A 26,347-nucleotide genomic window follows, 5' to 3' on the forward strand; every position below is an offset into this window, starting at 1 on the left:
TGGACCCAAAATCTCTATGTTTTGTTCCCCGAGCCATTTAGTTATCACCTTTGCTTTATGGCAAGGTGCTCCATTATGCTGGAAAAGGCATTGTTGATCGCCAAACTGCTCTTGGATGGTTGGGAGAAGTTGCTCTTGGAGGACATTCCGGTACCATTCTTTATTCATGGCTGTGTTTTTAGCCAAGACTGTGAGAGAGCCGATTCCCTTGGCTGAGAAGCAATCACACACATGAATGGTTTCAGGATGTTTTACAGTTGGCATGAGACAAGACTGGTGGTAGCGTTCACCTTGTCTTCTCCGAATAAGCTGTTTTCCAGATGTCCCAAACAATCGGAAAGGGAATTCATCAGAGAAAACGACTTTACCCCAGTCCTCGGCAGTCCACTCCCTGTACCTTTTGCAGAATATCAGTCTGTCCCTGATGTTTTTTCGGGAAAGAAGTGGCTTCTTTGCTGCCCTCCTTGAAACCAGGCCTTGCTCAAGAGTCTCTGCCTCACAGTGCATGCAGATGCACTCACACCTGCCTGCTGCCATTCCTGAGCAAGCTCCGCACTGCTGGTAGCCCGATCCCACAGCTGAAACACTTTTAAGAGATGGTCCTGGCGCTTACTGGTCTTTCTTGGGCGCCCTGGAGCCTTTTTGACAACAATGGAACCTCTCTCCTTGAAGTTCTTGATGATGCGATAGATTGTTGACTGAGGTGCAATCTTTCTAGCTGCGATACTCTTCTCTGTTAGGCCATTTTTGTGCAGTGCAATGATGACTGCACGTGTTTCTTTAGAGATAAAGTGTCCAGTGGTGTCATTCTTACTTATTCATGACAGATTGATCTCCAGCCCTGTCCTCATCAACACCCACACCTGTGTTAATGGAGCAATCACTGAAACAATGTTAGCTGGTCCTTTTAAGGCAGGGCTGCAATGATGTTGAAATGTGTTTTGGGGGATAAAGTACATTTTCTAGGCAAATATTGACTTTGCAAGAAATTGCTGTTAAGCTGATCACTCTTCATAACATTCTGGAGTATACGCAAATTGCCATTTTAAAAACTGAAGCAGTAGACTTTGTAAAAATGAATATTTCTATCATTCTCAAAACTTTTGGCCATGACTGTAGTACCTTTTTTTCCATCCCATTGACTGTATATGGCACAGCTAAGGCAGACGCTGAGCAAAAGGTACTCTTCCTACCTCCCTATACACATCTGGCAGACAATATGCTATACCAGTTTTCCACAAAAGCAGAAAACGTATTGGAGAAAAATATTAACACCTGAATAAACATAATTGGGTGGGAGCTATATTCCTGGATAAATGTAAAAAAAAAAAGATTTTACAATAAGTAGAAAAAAAAATCCGAATTCCTCATCCATGTAATTTGGAAACATAGGAACTGGAAAATAAAAGGTGAACATAATCAGCAGAGAAGGATTCAAAGGTCCCCTGTAGGACCAAGAAATGGTGTGCATAGTGGCATAGCTATATGGGTCACAGGCAGTGCAGCTGCCACTGGGCTCATAAATCAAGGGGGACCCTCACCTCTATAAGGTCGACTGCTCATGCCTGACTTGCCAAAATTCAGCTCCATTGCTCAGCAGTATAAGGATCAATGTTCAGCAGTATTAGGATGTCTGGGCTGTTCACCAATAAGGCGTAAAAAGAAACAGTTTTTTAACTCTTTATTATATAGATTTGGTTTTTATCCGGTGCAATGATGAGTCCCAGTAAAATGAATAAAATGGCTTTACTAAACAGTATCTTAGGATACAGGATATCTTGGCAATAGGCAACCTCCTTTTGGTACAGACTTGTGCTCACTGAATCTGTGCTGGGAGATACTTTAAGTGCTGAGGTAGACTAGTGGTAGGTATAGTGGTGTTGAGCAGTGAAGAGAAGAGGAGAGGAGTTTGTTGTGATGGTCCCAACCTCTGTCCTAGGGTACCGTCCTGCACTGTTTAGAGAGGTTCACAGCGTGGGCTTGGATGATCCCCGACTTATGCTCCTTTTGGGGTCTAAAACTGCATAGTGACTTAGGTAGATAAGGAAACTGAGTGTCTCTGGTTGCTTCATACAAAGGTGTCTTTGCTCCACTAACACAGCTGGACTGTCCTGGACAGAGGTCCTGGCAGAGCCAGGCCCTGACTAAATTCAGCAGGGATGCCTACTCTGTGTGTGTCCTCCTCACCAGAGAATCAGAGGGAAACTGACCCTACACTTCCTCCCACCTAGAGACTACTTCCTACAAGGGTATGTAAGAGCCTCTGTGAGTGGTGGAGAAGCAAGTGTGCAAAGAACGAAGCATAAGGATAGGTAGATGAGGAAGAAGTATCTCCATTGGATCACAAGATCACATAATACAAAAACAGTAACCCTGTGTTCACTACAGCGGTGCAACATATAACAGGTTCAAATACAAAACACTGACATCTGGTGGCGAAACAAATACATGCCTTCATCACCACATTACTTTTGATCGGAATGCTTTTGCGACAGGTGAAACACAGGAAACACCACACTTGTACCACCTGCAGCCTCAAAAGTAATCTCACCAAGGTGATTGTCAAGCAAGCACTTGACAAAGGAAGGGTATTTACTTTTTTTTTTTTGCGCTAAAACTGAGAACTGAACTAAATTCCCTATTACATAGAGCAATAATCTGCCCAATCTGGCCAATTTGGCAGATAAAGACAACGATCAGCCGAAGAAACAATCATCGTCTGATCATTGTCTTTCAACCTGCTGAAAAATCTTCGGCTGCCGACTGTGCAATGCTACGAGTCAGGCAAGGACTGCATGGACATCGCTAATTATATATATTCAGCCATTTTGCATGGTTATCAAGCCGTGTTAGGCCAATAATCGTTCAATTTAATAGGGCCTTTATCCAGATATTATCATTACCTGTGTGGAGAACATGGCGATATGGACATACTCCCCCTGTCCTCCCTGCTTCACTGGTACCAGGAGGAAAGTAAAGTCTACAGAGAACACAGGGACAGCCTGCAAAAAGATCAAAGGCGTAAAGTAATACAAAGAGACAAGAATCTCCTGTTGTAATTTTAAGAAGATAACATAATGTAGTGAAGGCAATTCTACAATCACTTTAGCCTAGAAGAAAGTAGGACATCACGGATCTTTCTTAGTTCTTCTCTGCATCGGATGCAGTATTAAAACTAATTAAAATGGTGCCACAGGGATAACATTGCTACCTCCACACCAGGCTGTCTTTGGAGGTTGGATTATTAAAAACATGGATTTTTCAACTACATAAAACAACGAACTTCTGTAATGAAAGCTCTCTGCTTATTCTGGATTCTTTGGGGAGCCATTGAAAGAAGATGTATTAGGTATTGTCCTAGCGAGCCCATCAATATGTTCTGACGTGTATCGCAGTGCACAGAAGACATTTACTCTTTGGAACATGATGATTTATATTAAAGGGGTTGTTTCATGGAGGCAAACCATTATTAAATAAAAAGTGGCCCAGCAGTAGTTTGCAGAATTGCTCATTTATGCTGAAGTAATTGAATTGATGACCATAATGGTATTACATGGATGGGATAGGTCTATCACAGCAAGAGCACAAGAATTACTACTGACAGATTAACTTTTTTTCACATTGAGTAGCAATAGTATGGAGTCACGTTGGCTCTCTGCTGGATTGAGTGGCTGTGTCAGGAAATGCAGGGCTGTCCTGTCACAGTTACAGAATAAGTAGGGATAGTTGTCAATCACTATTCGCTCTGCTACAGGTTACTGTGGTTGCAGGGCAACTCACACTGACATCTCCTCCAAGTGTAATGTCTATTCTAATGCTAATATGCATTATTATATTACAAAGTTGTAAAGAAATGTTAAAAAATGGGATTAATATTTGATGCAGAATATGTCAATCAATGTTTTAACTTTTGTAAAAACGGTTTTATAAAAACAAAAAATCTTCAAAAATTACACTTAAAAAAAAAGAACTGTTAAAAAATATATTTTTTTGTGTTGTTGCTGGGATACCTTTTCAAGAAAGCCTTCCCACATATAATTGTATTCACACCTGACAAACACCAGACAATATAATACAGCATGCTGTGCTGTTTTATCTGATAAAATGCAGGACACAGGGCCAAAAAAACTGACTGACACCATTATTGTCTGTGGAAACTATCAGGAGCTGTTTATGTCTGACATGCAGCAGATTCATTGGTGCCATTTTTTTTATTCAGTTTTATTATTTGTCATAATAATGAAGCAGAACAGTGGCTAAACACTGCAGGTGTGAACATAGCCTAATGCTTGTTTGCTTAAAAAAAAAAAAAATTAAGGGGATGAGAAAAGCCATTAATGGCAAAAAAAATATTTGAGATGTCTTTACCTGACTGCTGATCCACACGTCTGAGGAAGTTCTGTACTTCTAAACATACAATAAATAAAAGCATTATTGTCCTGAACAAGTGCTGATGATGGCGGTGAGTATGATGGCGGTGAGTATGATGGCAGTATATGACAACGCATCTCTCTAAAGCTATGAAATCTGTAACAGACAAGGCTGCATTATCCTCTTGTGTTAGAGATAAGGGGGGGGGTTGTTGTGAAGATGGCCACGCTGATGCCAGTAAGGGTCCTATTTCACGGGCCGATGGCGGCCCGATCAACGATGTAGAAGAGCGCCAATCTGCTAGATCGGCGCTCGGTTACTGGGCCGGTTTACCGGTCCAATGATCATTGAGCAATGATGTTACTGATGTCCTTGCAGCCCTTGCACCATACATTACCTAGTAGGACTTCTCCTCCTGTCAGACAGCTCAGCCAATTACTGGCCGTGGCGGTCCTGGCCTTTGATTGGCTCAGCGGTCTGACTGCTCAGTCAGGCCCCTCCGGTGCTGTGCCGTGGGACCCGGGAAGGAAGACGGAGCAGAGGAGAAGTCCTACCAGGTAATGTATGCTGCGCTTCTCAAATCGTCGGTGAGGGACCAATGATTTTAGGTCTGGCCCTAAATAAACGATCAGTCGATGACACGATCATCATCTATTCCACCGAGCGATAATCGGCTGAATTGGGCCGATTCGGCCGATTATCGCTCCCGTGGAATAGGCCCCTAATGCTGCGTTTACACGTAGCGATAATTCGCCCAATCGATCGCTTAACGATTTTCAAGCAATGATTTGGTTTTTATAACGATCAGCATTTAGACAAATAAATCATTAGAAAAATCATAATAAAATTCATTAGAAAAATCGTTATTGCGATCATTTTTTAAAATCGCTTAAGCCTATCTTTTACATAGGGTGAATCTTTGAAAGACTGTTTACACTAAGCAATCTGCGAATTTTTAGCGAACGATGAACGACGATTTGTGAACATGTTGAAAGATCAAAATGAATGATTTTTCACTCATCATTTGATTGTTTGCTGTGTTTACACGGAACAATTATCGCTCAAATGCGATCGTTATAGCAAAGATTCTAACGATAATTGTTCCGTGTAAACACTGCATAAGTCACCACTGGTGATAATAAAAATTAATGTCAAAGTTACTATGAAACAAATGAAGGCATCTCGTATGCGCAAGCTACATGAAATAATGGCCATGACATAAATAAAGCACAATAGTTTCATACATAGACATATATAAAGCTAGGAAAATCTGGTGAACACTTGGATATTTTTTTTTTTTTTGGCAAATATGGATATTCTAGGATTGTTGTAGAGTTGTAGAATACTGTACATCTTGTGGTTATCTGTATCTGGCCCAACATGGAAATTCTAATCATGGTTATTAATAAAGTTCTGTCAGTGGGTATAATGGTCATTAAATGGGAAAATGATGTAAATGTGGAATTTTAATAGAACAAGCAATTGTTTTGGCTTCCAGCCACTCCGGAGAAAGTGCTCTCTTCTGGCCCAAATCCCAGATTAGGTTGAAATGTGTGGAAAGATATGCAATGTGTGAACCAAGTCTTTTGTCTTAGTTTTAATAACCACAGCACGAGGGGGTATTATAAGATAAGATATATTATGTTTGGGGAGGAAAATATATAATTTGTTAATTTTTTGTATAAAAAAAAATAAAAAAATGTTTAAAGGGGAAATATTAGCAGGTTAGAAAAATCTAACCTGCTACTATCTCTCAATAGAACACGGGGAGCTGACGATGAAGGTAGGTCTCTTACCTTCATCCTTGGCCCAGTTTCTGTGATATGAGGAGTTTTATTCCTTTGCTAATTAGGCATTTTGGTACACTGGGGGTGGGGTCTACTGCCCCAGTGCACCAATCCACTCCAGGAGAGCCCCTTTAAATGAATATCAGCAGAGTATGCCGTCCTAGGACAGATTGTGCCTTAGGGGTGGTAGACCCAAATCCACACATATATGATGAGTTTTTATGACTTTTTTTCAAAAATAGTATTAGTCATGTGACTAAAGGATCTCTATTGAAGAATTGGGACAGAAAATTCCAGAAAAAACGCCAGCATGCACATGCACACATTTTTTTTTGGTGTTTTTTTTTTCGCCTATAGAAGACTATGGAAAGAAAAACACCACAGTTTCTTGAAAAAAATGTCATAGCCAGAGCATGCTGCAATTAAAAAAATGGCATGTCATATTTCCTTAGTGATTGTCAGCTAACATCTGGTTGCAGTGTTTTTGGGCTTAAGAAAAAAACAAAAAACACCATGGTGCTAGTATTTTTGGGTTGTTGTTTCTTTTTTTTACAAAAACGCCATGTGTGTTTCCAGCCTCAAGGTGGCACTTTTTATCTGTAAACATAACCCTACCTGTTATATAAATTATTTAAGCCAGTGCATCCCCTGGTGTCTCCTACCCGTTTTCCAGGAATAATATCAATTCATGATTTTATATTATGTTTGTATAATTTATAGCTGCCATTTGTTTCCTAGACAATTAGTACAATGGAAGATATTACAGGAAATAAATAAAACAAGGCTCATAAAACTTTCAGTGTTCCCTGAGTTTTGGATATAGGATACAGAAATTATATACCCAGCAAGGCCATGATACGTTTTTGTTCTCTGAATACCGATTTGATAATACATACACGGACACTACTATTATTAATGCAGTACTGTACTCTACTCTTATATTGGTTTTATGTAGAGTTCTGCATTTAAGGGGATATCTGGGAAAACATAGCTGCTTTCTCCAAAAAACAGTGAAAATAATATACATAATATAATATACACACAATATAATACACACAAGTAAGTTAGATGCTTTCTGCCACTTATAGTTATTTGCCCTCCAACCCATGGTTAACATAGGAGTATAAATCCCAAAGGACATGACATCAGCGCTCACCTCCACACAGGCACCACTAGTTGTATCACATATGGAGAGAAGAGACAGGTTTTGTGGCCGGTTCAGCCATTGCACGGCAAATTCAGTGTTTGTGACCCACATAACCAGGGTGATATAATACTCCCTAGAAGAATAAGATGGGATCAATCAGCACTGGAGGCAGAATGGCAAGAGTAAGATTGAAGTGGATGGTTTTATATCCGTCATCATTAGGACACGTCTCAGTTATAAACGTTGTGTTTGGTAAGTCAGTAATGGTGTGATATAAGTAGGCTCGGAGGAGATGGGCTTTATTGGATACTGACCACCAGGGAATGGAGTTTGTTGTATAAAGGATCACAAAGAGATTGCTTTATTGAATAATTGCCAAAATAAACTTAATTCTTTAATGCATTGTAAATGAATGTATAGTATAAGGTGACCCAGCAACATACGTTGGTCACCAAGGAAAGAACTCTACAGTATTCTACGAATGAAATGTTATCATTGCTGTAAGACTTGTACGTCCACAGAACTGTTGTGTGTTAAAGACTGACAACAATAATCCACAATGAAAATGGGAGTGATTTTTTTTATTATGTGCTATAGTTAGGAAATAATTTTTGCTTCTTCCTGGCTGGCTAGGGCTAGAAAAGGAGAGCAGAGCTATGCAATAATAATAATAATAATAATAATAATAATAATAATAATATTATTATTATTTATTTGTATAGCGCCAATAGATTCGCAGCACTTTTTTTTTTAGTTGCTATATGTCTGGATACGGGCAGGAAAATGTGCTGTCACTGTAATAGTCTTAAAGCATACCTACCATGTGGACAGTGCGGCGGCTGCCAATCCAACAATGCAGGTCCCTGCTCCTCACAGACACAGGAATGCATAGTTATCTTTGGAACTCCACCACAAGGCAGAATGGGCTTTGCTGAGAGAAGCTCCAAGGTCGCTACCCTCAGAGGTCCCCAGTGGCCACTGATTGAGGAAAATGAAGGAGTACTGGAGCCCGGGACTAGATGAACCAAAACTGCCAACAAACTTCAATGCACTATGAGATGACATTGACCAGACTGAAGCTGAGCTAAGAACTAAGAATGGGACAATATCCAAACGGGTAAAATGTCACTAGGAAGTGAGGGAAATGACAGATATCCAGGAAGCACAGACGCGGTTGCGGACTGGTACACACCAGCAACTGAGCACAGAGGTCTGGAGGTGATGGCAATAAATACCCTTGGGTGATCAGCCTAGAATTTACTAGAACTTATGTGCTGAGCCTTTAAATACAGGTAAACAGGCATGCATCTGCCACTAGAGGGAGCCTAATCCCCCAGGAAGCCGACTCTGCACAGGTGAGAAGCTGCCGGAAGACAAGTACACTGAGAAAGAGCAGAAGAGTGAACAGATGACCAAAGCAAACTGCGACCCGCAGCAGGTACGGGATAGTGGACACAATGGCATGCCATTACACTTAACCAGGATCAGGAGGATTAATAATATTTATTTATCTATCCATCTATGGTGCCAACATTATCCACAGCACTTTACAATTCTAAGGGTAATCGGACATTAAAGAATTACACACTACCAGGAAATAATGGGCTGAAATAGTTGAAGCCTCCTCCTACTAAGTACAATAATGGAGTTAATGTAGTGTTCAGCCTGCAAGTGACAATAATACAAAGTGTATAGCACAAATTTCTTTTTACCTGTACTCAAAAGTATCAGGACGAATAATCTCCACAGTGTGAGATGGGCCATGCAGATTCACAACAAAGACCTTCACTTCTGGAATGGGTTGTCCTGCCTGCAAGTATTGAACACAAAAAGTCTACTAAATGTATGAAACATCATTTTCACTGCATTGCCATTCAAGTAAACAGGACAGCGCTGTAGTATATGGACCACCACTACTACTAATAGTATGAATAGTATGGAACACTAGTGCTACGACCCCTTGGAACAGCTAATCAGTGGGAGTACTAGAAAGTGGACACCCACCTGAGGATAGACCATCACTTAATAAAGCCCTGATATTATAGTTTTAGTACAGTGTTTCTCAATTTTTCAATGTTTAATAGAGGAGAGGATGCTAGTTATCAATCTACCTTTAGTAAAAGCATGTACCCCTTAAAGGAGAAGTCTGTCCGTCTTTTAAATCTGGCAGCCGGCAGGGGGGAATTTAAACAGGAGTATGAACTTACCTCTTCCCGTGCCCACGGTAAGTGGCCGGACCAGCCTCAGAACCCCCGCCAGGGTCCGCGATCTCCGGTACTGACACATCATCATCACATAATCGCTCAGCCAGTCAGTTACTGGTACAGGACGCCGCTCCAGTCACAGATTGGCTGAGCGGCCAGTCCATCAACGCCTTTTCCCCCCAGAGTTGTGACGTTATCACAACTTGGGACAAAATGCCTTCCGGCGGGGGTCCCGAGGCCGATACCACTGCTCACCAGGGGCACGGGAAGAAGTAAGTTCATACTCCTAATCAATTTCCCCCCTGCCTCTGCCGGCTGTCAGATTTTAAAATTGGCCGGACCTCTCCTTTAAGGCTGGGTTCACACTATGTATATTTGAGGCTGTATTTGTGAGGCTGTATAGCAAACAAAACCAGGAGTGGATTGAAAACACAGAAAGGCTATGTTCACATAATGTTGTAATTGAGTGGATGGCCGTCATTTAATGGCAAATTTTTGCTGTTATTTTAAAACAACGGCTGTTATATTGAAATAATGGCAGTTATTTACCGTTATATGACGGCCATCCACTCAATTTCAACATTGTGTGAACAGAGCCTTTCTGTGTTTTCAATCCACTCCTGGTTTTGGTTGCTATGAGGACCTGACTTGAGGACCAAATACTGCCTGAAGTATACAGTGTGTGAACCCAGCCTTAAGGTGTATATCCTCATAGTTTGTGCATGGGGTAGTCAGGAATGGGATTTTAAGTGCATTCTGAATAAATTTGATGACAATTTAAGGAGAGAGGGAATATGACCCAACACAACCCCCCCCCCCCCCCACCTCTTTCTTTTGTGTGCCTATTGAAAAAAAAGTATTTCCTAATAAATGTTCTTAAAATGACCCAAAGGACATTGCTGTAAACTAGAAGTTCATGCCCAGCAATTTTCTCCATTCAAGAAAATAAATTCACATTTCCCCTGGATTTCAATAGGAAAAGCCAGCAGGCGGTATGTTTAATAAGCAATTATATGGACAAGAATTGGTAGTAGCCACCATTATCTAGTGTTATATGTACAAACAAGACAATAGAGGTTTCATAGTACAAGCTTTAATGAAGCAAGATTACAGAAACTAAACAAGAATATGAGCTTCCACATGAGTAAGTACTGATATTCCCTGCAAGCAAATCCTCTGATCAACATTAGTAAAGTTCTGATGCGCATTATTACCCAGGAATTGGTGAGAATATTAATGATTCTTCTCAGTATCTAGGCAGAATATTTCTGCAATGCTCAATAAACTTCATAAAACTGAATATGAATCAAATAAATGAAGGCATTTAATAAGAGAATAATCAAAATACTTGCCAAATACATTATTTTTATTCAGTTGTAATCTTGGGATTGTAAAAGCTCAGATTTAATGTAATAGGAATATAATATGAGCTGTTTACTTATGGAACTATGTGGTAGTGATGTGTGAGACCAAATTGTAGACGTTTTATATGGTTTGATGGATCAACTAAAGAATACATGGGGCATATATATGGTTACCAAGGTGCTATGGCTAGTTCTTGGCAGTTAATAGTATTGTATTGGTGCAGGGGTGTAGCTAGGCTTCATGGGGCCCCATAGCAAAAAAAACATTACAAGGCCCCCCTCTCCCACACTTATGATGCCAGTAGGGCCATAGCAGTAGGACTGGAAGTAGTTGTAGAAGTAGTAACAGTAGGAATGGAAGTAGTAGTAGACCTAGGGCTGAGAGTAGTAGTAGAGCTGGGAGTAGTGGTAGCAGTAGGGCTGGGAGTAGTTTGTAGTTTTAGTTAAAGGCAGGCATGGAGGGGGAGGGTCTGCCACTGGCTCTGCCTCTTGGATGCTACGGCACTTTCCCTGCTGGGGCGGCTCAGGGGGGAGGGGGGATCTGGTTATGAGGTGGTCAGCAGCATATATGTATATAATACATACTCATACTTAGAGGGTAGTGGGTAGTAGGCTAAGGATTTGCCAGGGCTGCTGTGCGAGGGGGGAGACACTGTATATGTCAAGGGGGCCTGGGCCCCTCTGTAGCACGGGGCCCATAGCAGCTGTGTGTTCTGCCTCCAAGGTAGCTACGCCAGTGTATTGGTGAGTGGCTCTGTTCGCGTGCATAGAAAAACATAAGAACTATACATTCATAAACCCATAACAGGTAGGTAAAATACAAATTTCTTTATGTCTGTTTACATACTTGTTAACATGTAACCAGTTCAATTTTAAAACCTAGAGGGACATTTATGAAGTCTTTAATTTTTTACGCCTGGCTTAAAAATGTCCCCGCAGTGCCGATGCTCCACAGATTTATGTAGAGGCGCGCTGCCTCTTCATGAATCCTGTGCTAACTAGTGTGTGCATGTACTAAAGCCTACACCAGCTCAGACCTGGCGTAGGCTTCTTTAACATTTTTCAACTGTTAAATTCAGCGGACGGAGAGACTTCGCCCCCCCATTCTTCCCCCACTCCACCACCTCCCTGCTCCTCTGGCGCAACGGGTGTAAAAGTGCCAAAATTTATTTGCAAAGCCGGCTTGTGTGAATAGATTTATTTGCATCCGGCCCCTCTGTTTTTGCAATGTAAGTTTACAAAGTATAAATGTTCTAAAAGTATCTACATGTACTAAATTATGCATAGAGACAGAAACCAATGCTTGGTCCCTGTGGCATTATTGCATACAGATTACATAACAATATAACCCAATTATGTAACAATGAAGCAGGGAGGGTTTATTTTTCACAACTAACAGACATGTAAAAAAAATTGTTTTCCTAAATAAAGGAGTACATAAACTTTGGGTTATACTTAATATGAGACATCATATTTTCACATTGTGGAGCTCCTTCTAACTAAATAAATTTCATAGAAGTGTTACCCTATAAAACAAACAGTGGGAGTAGGCCTCCTGAGCAAGGGTAGCATAAAAAAAGGCATGACTAAATATATTCAGTCATCATTGAATAGATTAAAGGTGATTCCATATCCTTAGGTCGTCGGTATAACTTTCAAAATCTAAATAAACAGTAGATGTGATATAAAGCAGGTTTGCAATCTACATTCTTTTTTTTTTTGTTATCATGGAAAACACAGCACTTCCTGTTTTCCTCAAAAAACAGGAAACAGTCAGAGAACAGGAAGTCCTGTGTATCCCAGGCCATCTGAGCACTCACAGAAAGAAGAAAGTCATGTGACTGATGGACACATTGAGCCGTGACTCTCTGTACTGGCCGGAATTCCTGTGTTTAGTTTGTTTTTTACAACCAGCACAAGTCAGAAAATCTGCCTTCAGGAGACTGGACCTGGATTTCTGGTAAGTACAGCTTTGCTTTACAGCATGATAACAACAAATGCTTTTCTTGAACAATATAATATTACAAGTTATGGGCATTAGATTTCCGGTGATACGTTGATCCATGGATTGTTCTGGTTGCCATTGGAGTCGGGGGGGGGGGGGGGGAGTTTTCTCCCTGTGGTTGGGCGATTGTCATCTGCCTCATGGGGTTTTTTGCCTTGCTGGATCAACACAGTAGGATTTCCCTAGGTTGAACCTAATTGACTCTTGTCTTCTTTCAACCTTATTTACTATGTTACTATGTAACAAAAAAATGAGTGTATATTGCAAACTTGCTTTATTTCTTATTCAACATGTTTATTAAAGTTTTTACTTTTACACACACGTAAGAACAAAGTACAAAATTCTAGAAAAGGCGTGAACCTTTTTGATAACGGGAATCACAACAAACACAAAAAGCAGAACACTTGAACTATGATTCTAGCTTATGAACTCAATGAGAAGGGAACAGCCATCAGCATATCTGGGACAACCATCAGAGTGGATCCGCTGAAACGTGCAATGCTTGCTGGCAATAAAGATTCCGGTCCACAAACACACACAGAAAACAGAAGAGTGCAACAGCCGCGTCTTCAAAAATGTGAGGAGACGGGGAAATAGCAGCAACTTAAGTTCTGCGTGGGAGGGGGTTAGAAAGACAGGGGGGGGGGGGGGAACTTGCTTTATTTCACATCTACTGTTGATTTAGATTTTGAAAGTTATAATGACAGTGACACTTTAGGGATAAGTAGGTGACCAGTGAGGTCCAACCAAAAGGACCTGAAGTGATCATGAGGACAGGGGTCACTTCTCCCCCCTAAGTGTATACAGCAGCATGCAGGCTTGCCTCTGCTCCATGCATTCTCTATGAGCACTGCTGTAAATGGAATGGTGGCCAAGCATGTGTGCAGGTGCTCCATTCAGTTGGGGGATGATTGATCTCCACTCTCGTAATAAGTGGTGGACTTTCATCAATCAACCTCCATCTTGTGTATAGGAGATAACTTTAAATCCTGAAAAGAAAGTGCATGACTAAATATATTAAGACCTCATATATTAATATTAGAACCCAAAATATAGTATGACTACTAGAGATGAGCGAACCTCGAGCATGCTCAAATCCATCTGAACCCGAACTTTTGGCATTTGATAAGCGGTGGCTGCTGAAGTTGGATAAAGCCCTAAGGCTATGTGGAAAACATGGATATAGTCATTGGCTGTATCCATGTTTTCCAGACAACCTTAGAGCTTTATCCAACTTCAGCAGCCCCCGCTAATCAAATGCCGATCGTTCGGGTTCGGATGGACTCGAACCTGAACCCGGTTCGCTCATCTCTAATGACTACCTATGTTAACATCAGACACCAGACTGGACTCCTAACTTCTTATATCCCAGATCAGGCAGAAAAAAAAAAAATCAGACCCCAAACCAGACAATATCCGTATACTCATCACTTTAAACCCTTGCTCAGCTTCAGGCACTGCTGTACTGGGTCCCGATGCCACTGAGATAACTTCTTAGGGAATTATAAAGATGCCTGCAGCTAAACAAGAGCCAGGAGCGAGGAAGCCACTTGGTTAATCCAAAAGATTTTTTCAGATTTTTATTTATTTTAGTAGCAGAACTAATGCTGTGTCCCTTTCTCTGGTGAGTTGTCGTGTCCGTCCTCTATGTACAGCGCTATGATGGGAACAGTAGCGGTAGTATGAAACATGATCTTTTCTGCAGCAGTTAAAGTATTGAGTAAAATGCAAAGCAGGTGAGGCAAGACTGTAATTATTTCTCATTGAACTAAAGGCCAGGACAGTGTTTTACATAAATCAATAACTGATGGTGACATTTATAACAGCCAGAGAGAAACAGCAAGACATGCAAAATGGCTGCAGTAAAGTTTATTTGCAAATCTATATGCTAATGGCTGCCTTAATAATCACTTGGCGGGTAATTAACATGCGCTACACACCTTGTGGTGCTTCACATTCTCTGGATCAGTAAGCTATTCTTTCAAGGACAAGTGATAGAATTTAACCTAGATTTGATGAAAGGGCAAATAGATCCAGAGTGAGGGGCAGAATGGCCTGGGCTTCACTGGGGGAGAAGCTTGGTAGTGCAACAAATTGAGTTTATCACACTAAGCTGAAGAGTATAAGCTGGTATTGAGTTGTATGAAATCTTTCCAGTGCGTTGTTCTAGAAACTAGTAGAGGCCTAGATGTATGTCAGAGGCCTAGGTGTGCACTTATTAACACAATTTTACCATTTTTAAATATTTATTTATAGACTTTTGAATTACACACATTGGGGAATAGGGTTGGAGTGCATAACATCATATCAATGTGACAAGTGATAGCTGTCACTGTGATGGTTGTGCTGGGTCTAGTGAGATGGTTATGTGACCAGTCACCTGGAGATCACATGATCTCTTGGACCAATGGACACAGTGGCATATAAACACTGTTTAAAGACTGACAGCCAGGTGCCATACCAGCAGCCACATGATCTCCTATGCAGCTGCTATTCTAGAGCACCATATAAAACACAATGCTCTAGAATAGGGAACCTTAAAGGGGATCTACCACCATAGGCACTTATCTCGATCCACAGAATAAGGGATGATGATCTTTTTACACAGGGCGATTATTGGCAGACAGGAAACCTCACTGTGGATAATCAGTCTGTGTAAAAGGTCCAAGGATCAGCCAACAAATAAGAAATCTGATGTTCATAATATATTTTGTGTGGACATTAAAATAATCAAGTAAACATAAAGGGGGAGATTTATCAAACTGGTGTAAAGTAGAATTGTCTTAGTTGCCCTCTAGCAACCAATCAGATTCCACCTTTCATTTTTCAAAGAGTCTGTGAGGAATGAAAGGTGGAATCTGATTGGTTGCTAGGGGCAACTGAGCCAGTTTCACTTTACACCAGTTTGATAAATCTCCCCCAAAGTGTCCATAGCAGGAGATTTGATCGCTGGAAGCCCCCAGTATTTTGGGAACGGCCCTTCGCTTGATTCCTTGTCTAATAGAGCTGAGTAGTGATGTTAATGGATAAATATAGGGTGTTACACAAAGATTATCTTGAAACATGGAAAAAGTAATTGAAACGACAGAAGCACAATGCTAGGTACATACCTTAGGGTAGGCATATCGTGCATGTATTGGGTAATCAGCCCCAACAAAGTGGGGCAGCTCCATCTTAGGTACCAGTGTGTTGTTGATAGTCAGATAGGCAAGTCTGGCTCCATCTGGAGACCACCAGTGAGCAGCATAGCTATGTAGCACTTCCTCTGTAACACAAGCACATCATTGGAGACACCATGTCCTCCTGAACGATACTAGCAAAAAAAAAAATCTAAAAAATTTCAAAAAGTTAATGGCGATAAAGGGGGATGAAAGGGCATTCAGCTGACAGCTATGTCTGCCCACGTTAAAAGCTGATACAGCTTCAGATTAGAAATACACTGGCTGGTTACATGGATTGATGCATTTTACTAGGCCTGACCTTGGTAGGTCCAGTCAGAGATCCCATTGAGCACTCTTTCTGGATCTCCAGATGACGTGAGCCTAAGCGCTGGACCAGAAGCCACCTCTTGATAATATATATCATTTTCATAGATGAACACCTGAAATCAAACAATAAAATAATGTGTATAGACTAAGCAACAGCCAAACTATATTACATTATTTAGCAATATCTGACTCAGAGGACAAATTTATTACTTTATATTAAAGTTCTCTGTAATATAATAAACAAGAAGTCATCAACGTGTCATGTACAAAAAATAATAATGATAGCGGAGAAATGGTTTTCTTAAAGCTTTTGCTGATGGAGAGATTTGCAAAGCTATCAAGGGCCCATTATGGGAGATTGCATATCTAATCATATATTGCACAATATACAACTATCTGTCTTTTTGCCACATGTAATATTTGGTCATAGAAAATAAATTACAGAGTATTTCCATTGTCATAGACCATTTTATAATGTAGATATATTTTATCCTTTGAGTTTGTTTTATATCCCAGTTGCATTCATAAATCTGCTGGTTGTTTTTGCATAGGTGGGAAAACTAAAAACCTGTCATAAGAATATTAGTACCACAGTCCAAAAATTTACCTGTGCCGCAACAGAAGCCTCCCCCCCCACCACACATACAATACTCACCTAGTAACATGTGCCGCAACAAAAAAAACAAACCCTCAATACTCACCTAGTCCAGGCTTCCACACTGAATGGAGGTGAGTCTCTCTCACTTTTAGGACTTTGGATCTTTGCTGGGAGGGAATCCCCAGGCAGATGTCATATTATCGTTTCAGCCCAAGCAGGAGATCTCCCTGAAGTGCCTGCAGCTTATGAGTGCCTGGTAGAGCCAGGATATGTCAGGTCCCCCATTCTAGTTTCAATCACAGATGCAGTAAAGTGAAAAGTGGCCCAGAACGGAGCCAAAATATTAGATGAATGAGTGGTTAGAAAAATTGGGGGGGATTTATTAAACTAGTATAAAGTAGAATTGTCTTAATTGCCCCCGGCAACCAATCAGATCCCACTTTCATTCCTCACAGACTCTTTGAAAAATGAAAGGTGGAATCTGATTGGTTGCTAGGGGTAACTAAGACAATCTCACCCATTGCCTTTTATTGTTGGCGTCCTAAGTTTGAATTCAAGCAGGGACATCATTTACATGAAATTTGTGTTTTTTCCCCATTTTCACGTTGACTCACCAGTTGGCTCCCATGTGGTCCCCATTCAGCATATTGTAGATTGGTATCATTTTTTCCAGGGGGACTGAGATTCCACTGTTTCCTGCAAGTGATTGATAAAGATTATTGCTATTATCGTCACACATTATAAGCGAATCTCTCTCTGTCCCAAACCAAGCATGTGGCCTTTCATTACCAATGGCTGTAGAAGTTGGATGCACACCTAAGGCTGCCTGGAAAACATGGATATCGCCATAGGTAATAGGATGTATTCATGTTTTCTAGGACCTCCTAGGGCTGCATCCCACTTCTGCAGCCACCGGTAATCAAATATTGCATGCTTGGGTTTGGACAGATCTGAGTGTGCTCGAGATTCCCTCATCTCTAGTGGTCACACATCATGTTTTCAGAAAGCAACACTGCATCCAAATATGAGCTGGCGATTTAAAGCTATGCCTACAATACCTTTCAGTTACTGGTGTTTTTGGAGCTAGAAAAACAGGAGCCACAAAAACCTCTATACCCAAAAATTCTATGTGGGTATTGCATTTTTTTTTTTTATATATTCCTACACTATCCACTAACATCTGGCTGTAGCGTTATTGAGCCCCCAAAAAACACCTGTGCAAATCTTTCCGATATCTGCATTCGCTGTGTTTTTATATATGCTGGATAGTTTTTAATGCAACTTTATTGTTATGTATATGTCGTTTTACACATGAGTGTTGTGAAAACTGTATGTTTCATGGATTAAGGGATGTTCTTAATCAAAGGACAATGGAAGAGTATGGGGAGTGAGAAGAGGGTATGCCCTCTTTGGGGTTTTTCCTCAAAGTTAATTTTTTTTTCTTCCAAAATGTTCAGTTAAAATACTTGATTTAAAAATTATAGTGCTGTCGGCTGCACATTCCCCATTTGCAAAGGGCGTTATGCAGCCGATAGTGATATATTTTAGTGCGGCCCTAAAGATGCGATCAGCCGAAGATAAGGTGTTTTCCCTCTCCTCGGCTGATCATTGTCACTTTAAATGGGCCAAAGGAGTGTTTCTAGCAACACTCATTGCCAATGTTGGCCTATGTAAAGATATTTTTTTTAACTATCTAAATCAGGGAGCCATATGCATGCAGACAGGGCCGGATTATGGTTGGAAGATACCTCAGGACAATAATATCTGGTGGTTGTATATTTGTGGTAATATTTTCATGACACTGTGATAGCAACCAGATTTCTCGGAGCATAACAAGTAACCTTAATATTCTTGCTGGCCATGATGTGACTTTATTGCTACTATTCATCCAATCTCCTATGAGAAGAGATTGAAGGATTTTGTGCGTGTGGAGTGGTGCCAGGAATACAGAAATGAAACATGTTGATAAAACCAGGACATCTCCGCTCTTCATCTTAAAGATGTGTAACACTTGTAACCGTAAGATTTGTAACATTTCTATTCTATTCTGACATTTATCTCATCCGACCAAGAACTCTTCACTGCACTGCAGAGTATTATAGAAGGTAATATCACTTGGGCTTAGGCCAGTCTAAGAATTTCAATCTGATTCACTTACAGTATCATTAACTGTACGTGTGCCTCTCAGCAACCGGCCTTGTAAATATTTAACACTAGGTTAGGGCCATTTGTCATCATCTTATAGACTCTATGGTATTAAAATACTATGGTGCTGCAGAAACAGTCATTGTGAAACAGAGCACATAGGAGTCCGTAATCACATCCCTTCATAGTTCTAGTACCCCTGTGCCATGTTGCAACTGTGTTGGATAAGTAAGCTGGGCTGTATAGCTTGTTAATAAGAACTGGAATAGTTAAAGCAAATGTACCACTGATTTTTACATGGATAGACCGATGTCAGCACGGGGATGCAAGTGCTGCGTTCCTTTTTTTGAACCGTGTCCCGGCTCCTGTGTACGACGCTGGTGTCACTGGCTGGGGGTGAAGCACTGGAGGCAGACCGGCCCGTCCCCAGTGGGAGGAGACCCCCTCCCCTCTGTGATGCGTCTCCACTAGAACCAATGGAGCCGCGTCACAGAGGGGAGGGCCGATCGTCACACTGGGGGCAGTGGGTCAGTCTCCAGTGCTCTATCCCTGGCAGGTGCTCTGCAATAGACCAGTACTGTAAGTAGAAACCAGGCGGTGGTTAAAAAAAAAGGACTGCGGCACAAGCATCCCCATTTTGGCTTCGGTCTATCCATGTAAAAATCTGGAGAGGGAGATTTTTTTCAAAAGTGCTGGAAAGGATGAAAAAAACATGCACTTACCTCCCCGGCTCCACTGCTAGTGCCCGCGTACCGCTGCCCTGGTCCCCAGCCACTTCCTGCTTTGAGAGGGTACCTAGGAAGTGATGTTCCAGGCCTTTCAGTCAGTGCATGTTATTTTTTTCATCCTCCCCCTCCCTGGCACTTTTGAAAAAATCTCCCTGCCCAGACTTCTCCTTTAATGGTCTGAATCACATATATGAACATCATTAAATGCTTTGTTTAAAGGCTCCTGGCCTTGTGTAAGTTATGGGATTGCGTGGACATAGAGGCTGTGGCCATGGGTGAAGCCTAGTGGTGACTGACAGATGGGCTTATACTAAAATGGCTGGGATCAGAGATTTCTCTGATCCCATTCATTTAGCCTATTAAATGCTGTAATTATTAGTGACTGTGGTATCTGAAGAGCTTAACATAGAACGCAAGCTCCATCTATTTCATTGCACTGTTCTGCAATGTGATAGTGGGGTGTTGATGTGTTTGCATTGTACAAAACGTCTTAGAGTACAGCTTAGCATAGAACAGTAATTTTCAACCTTTTTTGAGCCGCGGCAAACTTTTTATACTGAAAAAATCCCGGGGCACACCACCAACCAAAATGGCACAAAATGACACCAAAACAGTACATATTATACATATAGTTAATAATATTGATTCTAAATGTATTTATACTCACTCAGTGTGAAACCTGGGCCTGTTTTCTTCTCCCCCCCTGTGCTTCTCTCCTGTACTTTTTTTCACCATACTTCTCCCCCCTACTTCTCTCCTGTGCTTCTCTCCACCATACTTCTCCCCCATGCTTCTCTCCTGTGCTTCTCTCCCCCATGCTTCTCTCCTGTGCTTCTCTTCACCATACTTCTCCCCCCTACTTATCTCCTGTGCTTCTCTCCACCATACTTCTTCTCCCCCATGCTTCTCTCCTGTGCTTCTCTCCCCCATGCTTCTCTCCTGTGCTTCTCTCCCCCCTGCTTCTCTCGGCTGTTTCTATCCCCCATCCCCATGTTTCTCTCCCCCCTGCTTCTCTCCCCTGTTTCTCTCCCCCATCCCCATGTTTCTCTCCCCCATCCCCAGGTTTCTCTCCCCCATGCTTCTCTCCCTGTCTCTCCCCCATGCTTCTCTCCCCCATCCCCATGTTTTCTCCCCCATCCCCAGGTTTCTCTCCCCCATTGTTTTCTCCTGTTTCTCTCCCCCATCCCCAGGTTTCTCTCCCCCCCTTTCCTCCTCACCTCCTCTGAGATGGTCGCTGCTGCTGTCCGCCTCACCTAAAGGCCGCCCGTAGGGCCCGGACGTGCTCCTCCAATCAGCAGAGACCAGGAGCGTGGTGCTGATTGGATAGGAGGAGCACGTCCGATCGCTACAGGCGGCCAGTAGGTGAGGCGGACAGCAGCAGCGGGGTGATCTGCAGGGGCACCATAGTTTGGGGAACTTTCCCCGCGGCACACCCGACCATGTGTCGCGGCACACTGGTTGAAAATCACTGGCATAGAATGTATAATACATGAAAAAAGGAGAAACAGCTGCGTGCTGTGAAATGACTTAAGCATTCAGCTGTTTTCCCTTTTTTCTTCATGTGTCATTGATGTGTTGGCATGACATCCCAATACACAATAAATGGTGAGCCAGCCCATTCACATTTACACTGACACTTAGAGTTAATGAGGCTTTGGAATATTGAGTATTCCTGAGCATTCTAGAAGCAATGGACTGATTACAAGTTTACATCCCATAGTGGGAGGAAAAAAATAGTTTAATTATAAAAATGCCCCCACCCCCAATAAAACATTCCTTCTATTGTGCAAAAGTATTAAAACATACCATATATTATTCATGTTGAGCCATAGAGTTATGGTAGAGAAGATTCTTTAGAATAATAAACATTCTCAGTAAACTATTGATATTTCATCCATTTGCTAAAACAAATTAGGGTTTTTTGAGCCCGTCAAAAAAAAATAAAAATCAATCACTACAGTATTCCAATTTGTTGTGACATTTAAGAGCCCAAGCCACTGAAATTGTGAGGAAATGGAAAATAAGGAAACTACTGAAGGCAGTGCAGACGCATTGACATTTTAGAAAAGATCCAAGAAGTATGCTTATGTGAATGTAACATTTCTTGATGGGATATCACTAAATATCTGTATAGCTAACCTTAGTGGAGTATTAGCGGAGCCCCCGTTACTAATTTAATTATAAAATAAATGTTGGTTCTCTGGTTTTCTTATAGGGGTATCCAGTAAGTGGATAGGGAGTAACGTGCAGATCTGTGGGGGTCTGACCAATGGGACCTCCCTTTGATCCCAAGAATGGGAACATAATCTTACCTGCTCCTTATATTGTATACAGCATATGATGCAATATAGGACATTCCTGCAGTCTGCAAGAAATAATAATTCCAGTGACAAATTAAAGTGAGCTTAAAGATTACATATTTCTACAGTATTTCTACATGTCAGCATACGACCCATGACATCACTTTATAAAGGGAATGATTTTAGCCAAAGGTCAACACAAATTGTCACCGTGCTTCACCTAGATGTAGGCCGCTCCAGAGCTGTGATCTCATCATGACAGTAGGAAACCACAACTTTTTGCACTCCAATTCATGAAAGTTCTGTGCAGTGTGTTGTCACTCCCAGGACCTTAACAGAGAGCTTATCCAGTCTTCTATTGATTGGGTAATTGTCTATTTTCCTGTTTAGTTTTTTTTGTCTGAGCCAACCTACCTGACTATTCATGTACACATCCTGGCTTGTCTGTCTGTTTAAGTTTCCATGTTTTGGATCTGATATTGTCCTGCCTGCTGATGACCTGAACTTTATGTTTAATGCGGTCATTGCACCTTAGCCTAGAATTATTCTTTACCTTGTTGACCTACTTTTTCTAAAGGCCCTATTCCACGAGCTACTGACTCGTTCACCGCTCGCTGGTGCCGCTATTCCACGCGGCAGCAGCGAGCGGGTGAGTCCGGGGAGGGCCGCGGGGAGCTGCTCGGAGGATCGCTGATCGTCCGGGCAGGCCATAGGATACAGCAGCGTCTGCTGCCGACGCTCCTATTCCACGGAGCGCCGGCAGCAGATCGTTGCTTTATTAGTCGTTTGGTTTTCAACATGTTACAAACCAAACGACTGCAACAATCAGCCGACATGAACGATGTCGGCTGATCGTTGCTGTCAATTCCACGGGACGATTATTGGCCGTAACGGCCGACATCGGCCGAATACGGACGATAATTGTTCCATGGAATAGGGCCTTTACACCTTCAAGCGCATTTTGGTCTAGCTTGTCTAGCTACGCAGGGTCCCTGCTCAGAAGACCTACTGTCTGCATAGCTGCTGCCAGCTGGCCTGGAACCTGCATGAAGCTATGCTCTTACACTAAAACCCATAGGAAGCATAACAAACAGATAAGGGTATCATCATGAGGCCCAAACTGTAGGACCAAAAACTGTTTGAAAGTTGTTCTATTCCTTAAAATTGCTGCCTTACTTTCTACCTAACACATACAGTCAGACATGTATTAGTAAATCAAATGTTAGAACAGTAGCTGTGGTTTGGTAGTCAATATGGCCACACTACAGCCACTACTAGAGATGATCAAATTTACATTAATAATGAAGGGAATCGCTTTGTTAGCTTGGCAGTCAGCATACCAGCCAGCAGCCTTTTAACTCGGTGCCTTTCCTTGCCGCTCCTCCCCGGGGGTGTGGAAAAGCTGGATCCAGTCCTCAGAGGGGCAATGAGTTAAAGGGAAGCAGGCTGATAAGCCGACTGCCGAGCTAACAAAGCCATTTGCTTTATTTTTACTGTAAATTTGCTCTCTAGCCACTACTATGCTAACAAAATTTTTAAAACGAATGTACCAAAAGTACATTCGCTTTAAAGTGTCACTGTCGTTAATTTTTTTTTTGCAGAAATCAATAGTCCAGGCGATTTTAAGAAACTTTGTAATTGTGTTTATTAGCCAAATCTGACATTATCTGCATTTAAAAAGCCTTTTCCCAGGTCCCCCCCTCCTCTCCTTTCTGTCATCCACTCCTCAGAATCAGAAAATCTCGACTGTTTTTTCATCAGTTGGATCTGATTGTTCTATGAAGAGGGGAGGGGGAAGGAGCAAGATTAGTGGGCAGCTGAGAGCCAAGAACAAAGGATTACACAGTAGGGGAGCTATTCAGAGCCCTAATTAGGGGTCAGAGAGGTGGGGGCTGACTGTCACAGGAGAGAGCCTGGGATGTGAATGTAAATTAACTCTTTGTTGTCCTGTTTTTGCTGCCTTTACTTTCTCTCTCTCCATAGGAAAACCATGAAGACAGGGGGAAGAGCTTCAAACTGCTTTTTCATGATAAAAATTCATTTTTTGGCTAATATACCCAATTACAAAGTTTCTTAAAATCGCCCGGACTATTGATTTCTGCAATAAAAATTTTAACAACAGTGACACTTTAAGTTTTGCACATAGATAGAACAATGCCAGCGCGGGAAAGCCGGTGCCGTGGTCTTTCTTTTTGAACTGCAGACAGGTTCCTGCATACATTGCTGTTCTATTCCTGGGCACTGGCTTAAGCACTGGAGGTGGGCCAGCCCGCCCCCAGTAGGAGGATACACCCTCCCCTCTATAATGCGGCTTCATCAAAGTCAATGGAGAATCAATTAGAATCCCTCTCCTGCCTGAGTCTTTGGGTCCCTGCTCACTGACAGCCCAATCAGGCAATCAATGAGCTATCCTGCCACAGACAGTGATGTGCTGAATGGGCCATCAGTGAGCAGGGATCCACAAACTTCATCAGGAGTGCAGGCGCCGGGCAGGTAAGCATTTTTTGTTTAATTTTACTGGCACAGCAGCTACATAGTTAAAGCGACTCTGTACCACCAATCTGACACCCCCCCCCCCCCCCCCCAACCGCTTGTACCTTCATATAGCTGCTTTTAATCCAAGATCTGTCCTCGGGTCCATTCGGCAGGTGATGCAGTTATTGCCCTTAAAATAAACTTTAAACTTGCAGCTCTGTGTCAAATCGGCATGGCCTAGAGTGTCTATGCCCTAGGCTTGCACCGCCTCTCCGACCCTCCTCCCTACCCTCTTCACCATTAGGAATGCCCCTGGGCAGAACTTCTCCTATTCCTCACCTGTCTGAACACTGCACAGATGCCTTAACGATGCAACACATGTGCAGTGTTCAGACAGGAGATGAATAGCAGAATACCTGCCTGGAGCATTCCTAATGATGAAGAGGGCGGGGAGGTGGGACGGAGAGGCGGTCCAAGCCTAATGCACAGACATTCTAGGCCACGCCAATTTGACACAGGGCTGCAAGTTTAAAAGTTGTTTTTAGGACAATAACTGCATCACCTGCCGAATGGACCCCAGGACAGATGTTGGATTAAAAGCAGCTATCTGAAGGAACAAGCAGTTTGGGGGGGGGGGGGGGGTGTCAGATTGTGGGTACAGAGTTGCTTTAAATATGGCTGTCACTAAATTCTTGCAATGCAATAAAAATCTGCTGCAAGAATGCAGGGCCATAGACTATAATGGTACAGAGTATCACAGCGTATTTGTTGCAAATTTGTTATGTGTGAACGCACCAAACATAATGAAACACAATAAAGCTGAAGTAACTAATCTGCACAGCCTAATAAAGCTGGAAGGTAGCCTAGTGTAAAGGGTGAACCCAAGCACTATGTTTATACAGTATACCTGTCATTTATAACTGACCTTCTTCCTGTATGATTCAGGCTGCTTATACATAAAGTTTGGTACCATGTTAGTACTATCCAAAACAATCGGAAGTATAAAGACTACAGAGAATGGAGATTTGGAATTGGAGAACTTGTGAATATGTTCTCCACCACATTTCCCATTCACAGTAAATGGATTTTTACACTTTGAAGAGATACCATTTTGTTAGTCAGCGAAAGGAAATCCCTGGTGACTAGCAGCTCTCCAGTGCAATGATCCTGTCTAACAAATTGCTACATTAAAAATACATAAGAAAGCACAAAAGCGAGTACAATAAACATGAATGACTGACACAGAGGGAGAGCAAAACCCAAAGAATCCTGCCTGCAGGGCTTACAGTCTACAGGGTGAGGGGAGGATAGAGCCAGTGATGGGAACAGATGTTTATATAGAAGTACAGTGGCAGCCAGGTTACTGTAACTGATAGACGATATAACCTATATAATCTATAGTGATGGTGGATGAGAGTTAAATTTGTCGGGATGGTAAGTTCTATAGTATGGGAGAAGCAGAAGTGTAATCTTTAGGATGACTAAATGGACTAAAAAAAGACATGCTACTTTAGAGCTGTAAAAATGACGACCATAAAATTAATGTTCTGTATGTGTACACAAATGGCTGTTTTACTGCTAAGTTCAATAGAATTCAATAGTAAAAAAAAATATGACATGTAATTTCCTGGAACCAATCAATGCATAGTGCATTTGCAGCATCTGGGTGTTGGATTGGCCTAGTCTAACTCATTCTAATTCAACTATCCTTTGGTCTGCACATGTTGTTATGTCA

General features: G+C 41.9%; 1 protein-coding gene across 1 annotated transcript in view; it reads right to left on the minus strand.

Moving 5' to 3' along the window:
* LOC138794148 (inactive dipeptidyl peptidase 10-like) overlaps positions 1-26,347 on the minus strand; it is a 65,612-nt gene that overhangs the window by 5,056 nt on the left and 34,209 nt on the right. Inside the window, exons 2-10 of the mRNA XM_069972915.1 lie at positions 25,538-25,705; positions 22,150-22,202; positions 17,579-17,660; positions 16,359-16,479; positions 15,989-16,143; positions 9,018-9,115; positions 7,315-7,438; positions 4,369-4,407; positions 2,904-3,002 (exon numbers count right to left, since the gene is read on the minus strand). Of these exons, the coding sequence (XP_069829016.1) occupies positions 2,904-3,002; positions 4,369-4,407; positions 7,315-7,438; positions 9,018-9,115; positions 15,989-16,143; positions 16,359-16,479; positions 17,579-17,660; positions 22,150-22,202; positions 25,538-25,705 (939 nt within the window). The remainder of the gene's footprint in view (positions 1-2,903; positions 3,003-4,368; positions 4,408-7,314; positions 7,439-9,017; positions 9,116-15,988; positions 16,144-16,358; positions 16,480-17,578; positions 17,661-22,149; positions 22,203-25,537; positions 25,706-26,347) is intronic.

The sequence above is a fragment of the Dendropsophus ebraccatus genome, chromosome 5 (assembly GCF_027789765.1).
Source record: "Dendropsophus ebraccatus isolate aDenEbr1 chromosome 5, aDenEbr1.pat, whole genome shotgun sequence".
Lineage (NCBI taxonomy): Eukaryota > Metazoa > Chordata > Amphibia > Anura > Hylidae > Dendropsophus > Dendropsophus ebraccatus.